Source organism: Phragmites australis, chromosome 1, assembly GCF_958298935.1.
Source record: "Phragmites australis chromosome 1, lpPhrAust1.1, whole genome shotgun sequence".
Taxonomy (NCBI): Eukaryota; Viridiplantae; Streptophyta; class Magnoliopsida; order Poales; family Poaceae; genus Phragmites; species Phragmites australis.
Genome location: NC_084921.1, coordinates 54043485 through 54051761, shown reverse-complemented (window position 1 = coordinate 54051761; position 8277 = coordinate 54043485). Strand labels below are relative to the sequence as shown.

The window sequence follows — 8277 nt, the reverse complement described above, 5'->3', positions numbered from 1 at the left end:
TTTAATTTATTTATTCCTTAATTTAATTAGATAGAAATAAAGCTTTAATTCATTTCTTTAAGTTTTGGATCGATAACCAACAACTAAAAAAATACAAAACCATCCTCAACTAAATGGCAAGTGAAAGAGATTGGAGAGAGTATAACATAATTAAATACTAGCTCATAGCTATTAATATCAAGTTTTTATATCATTTTCGTTCGTTTCTCTCTCCTCTGTCCTCTCTCTATCAACTATTTCATCTCTTGGCCACAAGCTTCCTAGCTCGAGACCAAAGGGAAAGTGAGGCCTCCATCAGCTCTCATCCTCATCTCCTAGCTCTCCTTTGCTCCCCAATAGGAGAAAAGTATTCAGAACCCTCTCCAAGAGGCGCTGCCGGCCTCTTCTTCCTCCTCCCTTTCAAGTCATTCCTCTGATCCTCTCCAGCTAGCGTCTTGATTCATCTTCTTTCCTTCCATCTGACTCCACCACATGTATGTATATATGCATCTCTCTTCTTGATCCATATACACATGCATATATAAATAACTAGTTAGCCAGCTTTTCTGCACTCATCTAGCACGGTCATGGTGGTGGGAAGGATTGACACATGAGACGACGCACCACACGATCGATGAGCCATCGTAGCTAGAGATCGATCGATCGATTGATCGAGACATGATACGTACCACACGGTCGAGGTCAGCTGCAGCACGTCATCGCCGCCATGGTCCCAAGTAGGAACCTGTTGCACCATGACGGCAAGAACAACAGCAAGTTGTGCTACCCTGGCCAGTACTGCGTCGGCATCACCGCCCAATTGGAGGCCTCGACGGCGGCGGCTCGTCAAGATAATTACAAGCCGTCAAGATCCCCTCGGCTAGCCATGGCTGGCGACGAGCCGGCTGCGGCGGCCGGCACGAGCTCTCTAGGCGGCGCCGGCGCAGGAGTCAATAGAGACTGGCTCCAGCTAGGCCTCGCCGCGGCGTCGTCAACCTCCGCCTCCTCCTCTGGCGACAACAACAGTACGGATCCGTCGCCTCCCCCTGCGGAGTTGGACTTGTTTACCTACGGCTACGACAAGCAGCAAGCGAGGATGAGACCATCGTTATTCCCGCTGCCCGTTAGGAGCTACCAGTACGGCCGCGGCAGGTATCGGCCGACGGCGGCGAGCGGGTCCATGTCGACGCCGTTTATGCCTCCGTTCAGGAGTTCCGGCGATGCCATGAGAGTCATTAGCCCGCCGCGACGAACGGAGGCGGCCGGGCTGTGGTTGACACTTCAGGCAGCTCCCAACCAGTAAGTACACACGTCCACAACTTTACTGTACAGGCATATGCGTGCATATCTCTGATCATATCATTTCATATCATACACACACATATGTATATATGTATGTATGCACATGTTTGATCATATTTAGGGTGTAGCTCAATACATGAGCTTATTCTTTAGATTTTTTGTGTTTTTCCTGAGATTATCGTGTTCATGTTGCGTAGAATACTGTAATAAGTACTTAACTACTCTTCTTTTCATGCTTGCAGAGTTAGAGAGCCCATTTTGCCTCAGATACCAAAGAGCTACTTAAGAATCAAGTAATTTATCCTTCCTTTTTCTTTCTTTTTATTTTATGATTTCAGCTTTGCTATTTATAACTTTCCTGATTTTTTTCCTAATTATAAGCTAACTTTCGAGACAAATCGACTTGCTGCTTGATTGGATGTTAATCCAATAGATAATAATTTGAAACTTATGCTTACAAAGGAGAAATAAGGCACTGTTCTTACAGGCATTTCCAAAGATTAAATGCATAACAGTGTTATAATGTACGTATGTCTATCTGCAGCTCTGATTGTTTTGTTAATATCTGAAAGGCCTGTATAGCTAGCTAGCTGCTAGTAACTAGTCTTTCAGTTGCTAGATAGCTCAGTAGCTACATGTAGGAGTAGTACCCATCAAATGAGCGAACCTTTTCATTTTGTAATGGCCATTATGAATTATTGAAAGGTCATACACACTTATACACATCAATCTCAATATGCATCCAAACTATTTTTTCCCAGGGACAGCAACATGAAGGTGGAGGTGGTGATGAAGTACTTGGCTCACAAGCTAGGGCTCGCACGATCTCATCAGGTACACTTCGAATCGAAGCCTTTATTAGCTAAAAAAAATAAGCATGCATAATGTAGCCTTATTTTGTTTTCTCGAATCAAACGGTGAACTTTTTTTACTAAACAAACGGTCGGCCAAGCGCGTACATACATACATACATATATCACTCAGCATTTTAAATAGGAACTTTTCTTTCGCCGGTTTTTCGATTTTAGAAGGAGTATTTTTATATTTTTCAATAGAGATCTTACTGTCATCGATCAGGTTTTCTGTTTTTTAATGTGTGATTTTTTATTTTATAAAATGGATTTTCTTATTGCGAGCTATTCAAGAGGTTGGGTTGGCTAGCGTATTAAATATTTATTTGAGACGCAACGTGTTAAATAACATGACATGACGTTAAGTAGCGTTATATGTACTGATCAGCAGTGAACAGTGCTGCACACTTGTTGAATTTGCACTGCAAGATAGGTAGCAGTGGTTTCTTTTCGCTATGTGGCCGCATATCTGAATTGGCACTTGGAATCATGAAAGAAACATTATACCTAAGTGTACCACATAGCTATAGGTCGGGATATCTTTGGTTTGGCACTAGACAAACAAATAGGTCAGAGGCATACATCATGATGTAATATATAGTTACATTATCTATCGTTATATATACATGCAAATATGCATTTTGTGTAAGGTCATTTCAAATGGATTGGACTCTAATAGTTCGATCAGTTGCCTCAACCTGTTTTTCTGTAGCTAAAACCCCTGAAATTTGTCTAGACCATGAGCAATTAAGGTCTCGTTTGCATACCCGGGGATTAATCCCAATCCCCTTGATTGGCGAGGGAATAATAGTTTTTTCCCTCCCAATGCCATGGGATATATTTGGCCTAATCCCTAGTTACGCACCCATATATTAATATGACCTTTGTTTTTCTTTATTCTTTAATTAGTTTCTCTTGATTGAAGGTGAAAAACGATTATTATTATTTGGTTTTTGGCTTTTATATATATGCATGAGCCAGTAACGTTTGAGAAAAAAATGGGGGAAATCTGTCTCAATTTCCAAAATTACGAAGTACAAGTGTTGATTTGGGATGCTAATTACAAACATGGAAAACATCTCGTTATAGAGTTACTAGAAAAACAGGAACGATTCAATCTTAAAGCAATCAGTTATTTGGGTCAATTCGATTGGTCAAATTCATGCCTGATTTCATTTAATCGAATAAGCTAATCCCTCCGTTCAGAAATAGTAGATATATTTCTTTTAGGCTCGGTCTTCAAAGTTAAATTTTGACTAAGGTTTTTAATATCATTTATAGCTAAAAAACTATAAAGTGTGAAATCATTTTAAATTATGAATCTAGTTGTATAATTTTTATACATTAAACATTCTTATAATTTGATTAAGTGTTTGTCAAAATACATAAAATTTGACTTTAAAATATATATATATACCTACTTTTGCTAAACGGAGTGAGTAATTAACTGTTGAAGTGTCAATTAGCGTTGATAAAACTGTCGCGCAAATGTGCTTGTGATCATAACTCAACAACCAATCGCTGCCAACCTTTTCATCTGCACTAATTATATTATTAATTACTCCGGTTCAAATCATTTTCGATACACTTAATCGTCTTTATATCAAGCTAGGCCAGCTTAATTATAAAATTAATCGTACGTCCGATATCGACGTGATGGATCTGCTATCTTTATGTTAATTTGACTTTGCGTGTTATAATGCTTACAGTCCTCATTCTCTCGAGTCATTAATTCGTATTTGAAAGCAATATAACGAGAGATGAGCTAATTATATTGGCCGTTCCTATTCTTTAGAAAAATTGGGCATGACAGCATGATCGAAGGCATGCACGTATTACGCGTACGTGGCCACGTGCAATCAAGTCATGCAGCACGTTTGAGCGTGCATGGCAGCGCCCATTTTGGGTTTTACTTTTTAAATGTCAGGCTCTAATGCAGGACTATCTTTCCTTCTTCTATTACTCATGGGACTAATTAAATTGTTTCCTGTTAAATTTTTGCGTTCCAAACAAAAAAAAAAACACGCCCTCGATGTTTTTCTTTCGTTTTGACCGGAGCGACAGTATTAATTAAGTAGCTGGAGCACGCTGGTGGTGGCATGCATGGATCGTGGTGACGGAGTGGCGAGGCGCGTCGTCACCTGATAGTCATGCTTCCGTATGCACGCGACCATCATGCATGTATATGGGTCGAGGTATTCTAGTGCAGAATGAAATTTCACGACACTTAGATTTATAGAAAGATTTTCTCTGGTGTATATTAAGTGTTTTTCTTCTTCCTCTCAGTTGTATATACTTAATCGTTAGATCAGAAAAAAATAAATCAAAATCTTATATGAATCTTTCAGCGAAAGATCTCATAAAATTTCATTTTAGTGCATCTCTCTATATAGACACAGGGACTAGTGGCTAACCAACAGGATGCACGTACACAGCATGCTACCCTAGGCGCACGTATACCAGCTAGCTTGTCCGTAGCACAGTGGTGCACTTGCCATTTTGTAGGGGAAAATTAAGGAGGGGTCGATATCATATAGTATTTCACATAAAACAAGCACAGTAATCTAGCTAAGACGATAGATACTTCAGAAACACTAGAACAACGTAAGGAAGTGTGATCAATACATGCAAGCACCTTAAACCACCACCTCATCATATTTTGGATTCGGAGTAACCAAAATGCTCAAAGAAAAATCGCAAAGCGCAAATAATGGATTGAAAGTGTAGAGGGAGTTCCTATAGGGTTAATATATACTGCTATATATACCTAGGAGAATGTTAGAAGAATATTCATTCGGTGACAAGGATAATTAATTGACAAATCAAGTTTTCTGAACAAAAGAAAAAGTGGTTGGCACGTACGCTCTAGGCTCTACAACTGCTAGCTATCGTATTACACGTCAGAATGATACTGTTTTCTGATGTATTCTGCCGATTATTTGCTGCATTATAGCACGTACATACGTGTACACGAGCATTGATATAGGCGGTTACACGTCCATGCGTATAAATGACTCTCTCTCTCTCTCTCTCTCTCTCTCTCGAGCATTGATGGAGTCGCTGCTAGCTTGAAGTAGCTAGTATTTTCTCCGTTTCAAGATTTTAGGTATCGCAATGTTTTCTATCCCTAATTAAATGTTTTGAAAGAGAGAAATTTTTGTATCATGTCATTTAATAGGATATGGATGGTCATTTCTCATTCATTTTTTTCTAGGATATGAAATGGAGAGAGTATTGAATTTCATCCCGCAAAACAATTTACCAAAAACTTAGGCTACCGAGGAAAATGGAAAAGTGTTCACAATAGTCGGCCGTGACTTAGGATATGTTTGGTTGGTTGAATCGTCCATACATGCATGGGGTTATTTGGGATTTGAGCAAGTCCAGTTGTTTGTTTTATTTAATCATAAAATTCCGTTCAACATGAGATGGTTCAGATTCTTAGAGTATACCGACAATATGTTGTACCGAGCCGTGCGACAAAATCGGCTAAATGACCTATGCATGTTCTGTCAACTCTGCTAATCACTTGTGGTTAGTAATGATTAGTGACTATTAGTGGTTCTTAGAGTATACTGACAATATGTTGTACCGAGCCGTGCAACAAAATCGGCTAAATGACCTATGCATGTTGTGTCAACTCTGCTAATCACTTGTGGTTAGTAATGATTAGTGACTATTAGTGGTTATTAAGAATTTTTAGTTAAACATTAGTTACAATTAGATATTATTAATCACAATTAATTATAATTATTGGTATTTATTGATGATTATTGATAACTTAAGATATGATTAACAGGAATTATTAATGATTAGTACTAATTAGCATAGTTGGTTGATAGTAACAAATATAAAATAATGAAGTTATACATTGATATAATACATAGCTTTTAAGCAACTAAATATGTTTTCATATCATCTCATACATCTAAATAAATATATTCAAGTAACATCTTATACAACTAACCAAATAATCTACTTGTATCACCTCATCTGAGACTATTCAGTTCATCCAAAACCATCACATCTCATTCAATTTAGTTTAACCAATCAAACACCCTCTTAATTCAATGTGGCATGGACCGCGCCCTAGATCACATTGATTTTCATGTGCTCATATTTTCTGAAAAAGTAATTAAGATGTTGTAAAAATGTGACCTGCGGGGCGACAGCAACCACTCGATCGACTGACCGGTACGTCGTACGCACGCTCGTCGTGCGTGTACCCGGCTCGGCCAGGAACGATCGACTCTCTCTCTCTCTCTCTCTCTCTCTCTCTCTCTCTCTCTCTCTCTCTCTCTCTCTCTCTCTCTCTCTCCCGTCGTACGCACGCTCGTCGTGATTGTGCTAGCCCCTCTCGATCGCAAGCTCTATCAGCCGGGACTGGGAGCTACTGGTGCACATACGAGCGTGCATGTGTGTGGTGGTCACGGCCTGCCACAAGCCCGTTTGTTACCTAGCTACTGTTATCCCTGACAGCTTAAGCTTTTTTATTTAACTATTTAATATGATGGAGAGATCCATCGATCATTCATGCGACCACTCCGTATCAGATCTAGTAAACTACAAGTTGTTATACGTTAGTACTTATGTTCTATGTGCCAGTCAACGAGGGGACGATCTTGACTGTGTGCTAAATAAGACCTGTCTATGCTCAATTAATATGGGAGTTTCTAGCATCTAATTAGGATCATTGTAGCTTTTTATTTCGATATAGAGTATATATATAGTATTGAGGCATTGGAGATGGAGAGGAGGAGAATTAGGAAAGCAACTTTTGGCCGCACCGTCGCATGCCTAGCTAGCTAAGTCTTGGCCTGAAGTGGTTAATTTCTACGGTAAGGCCGGACGGCCTTTCGAAGTGTGCTGTGCTCTCCATGCTGTAGAGGTTGTATGTTGATGGGTATGATGGATAGATGGCTGCACTGCAAAGGAAAAACGTGACGGCGACATGCAATATACCCATCAAATCAATGTCATCTAACCAACTAGTTAGTGTACAAGGTTCCATCTGCGCAGCATGCCTACGTCCACATGCCATCATGCTTACGTTATGTTATGTACGTAGAGCCGTACGTAGATCACAACAACGGTAGAAACAATACGAAGATTAATAAGCTTCATTATTGGAGAATTTGAGATTTTTTACATATATTGTTTTCAGTTTAACATTTGTTCTAAAGCTAATAATTGTACCGATTAATGGCATGACAGGTGGAACTGACATGCAGAGGGCAGCTTCTTCCACCATTCTTGCTGGTGAAATACGTGAGAGATGGCATCTGGGGTTCGTCGGTGCTATGGGAAGAAGAGCCACTTGGCGAGCGTCCTCGACGCTCACCGGCGGCAGCAACAACTGACCATGTCATGATACTATGTTACAGCACAAGTAGGACCAACTAGCACTCAACTTGTAATTAATTGATCACAGGTTCTTTGGTTACTCAATTCCTCGCTCCCCTGATATGATGGTTAACTGATGCTTAGACATCCCAGATTAACCAACCAGCTGTTGATAAAAACATAAAATTTTAATGTTTTGGGGTCCTTTTCCTTTGTGGACCGGCTAGCCCATCTGGCTTGTTGCAGCCCAGCCCAAGCGGTGATATATTTGTGATCGGGGCTTGGATCAGCAAGGGTTCACGGTGGGAAATAGATAGAGAACAGAGAAGAGAGGAGGAGGAGGCGGCTGTTGGGCGATGGCAGTGGTGTAATCGCATCCCCAATCCCTTCGGGGGTCGTGGGATGCTGGAGGGCGTCGTTGCGCATATATGTAGGTTGGCTCTACATTCTCTTGGTGCAGATTTGGATATCCTCTTCATTCTCTTGGCTTTCTTACTTGTTCTCTCCTTCGGTGCTCGGAATTGCCTCGTGTACTGGAGCCGAGTGGTGCTCGATCTTTGGTTGGTGGTTCTGAGCAGCAAGAGATCGGGTGACGAAGCCCTTATGTTGGTGCTTGTCGGTGCTATGTGTGTCGAGGCTCACCCGCACGCGCCGATACGGTGCGATGGGGTATTGTATCTTCGTCTCCCTCTCACCGGCAGCCGCTGACGGGTGATTGGACTTCTGGGACAACGGCAACTGAGTCGTGCCTTACCTCGATTGAGTTTGCCTTTAGCCGAATTGCAATGTAAGTATTTTGATT

At 40.7% G+C, this 8277-nt stretch overlaps 1 protein-coding gene across 1 annotated transcript; it reads left to right on the top strand.

Annotated features, from left to right (window-relative positions):
• Nucleotides 1-249: 249 nt before the first annotated feature.
• Nucleotides 250-7725, top strand: LOC133928052 (protein LAX PANICLE 2-like). Its single transcript, XM_062374342.1, has 4 exons — nucleotides 250-1278; nucleotides 1524-1574; nucleotides 2043-2115; nucleotides 7347-7725. Exons 1-4 carry the CDS (start codon nucleotides 707-709, stop codon nucleotides 7533-7535), a joined length of 885 nt encoding a protein of 294 aa, XP_062230326.1. The 5' UTR covers nucleotides 250-706; the 3' UTR covers nucleotides 7536-7725.
• Nucleotides 7726-8277: the final 552 nt, after the last annotated feature.

What these genes read in the sequence shown, in the direction of transcription:
- LOC133928052 (XM_062374342.1), top strand. Translation starts at nt 707, where the DNA reads ATGGTCCCAAGTAGGAACCTGTTGCACCATGACGGCAAGAACAACAGC. An exon ending in CTTCAGGCAGCTCCCAACCA is followed by an intron (nt 1,279 to 1,523) that starts GTAAGTACACAC and finishes TCATGCTTGCAG; the next exon opens with AGTTAGAGAGCCCATTTTGC. An exon ending in GGCTCGCACGATCTCATCAG is followed by an intron (nt 2,116 to 7,346) that starts GTACACTTCGAA and finishes ATGGCATGACAG; the next exon opens with GTGGAACTGACATGCAGAGG.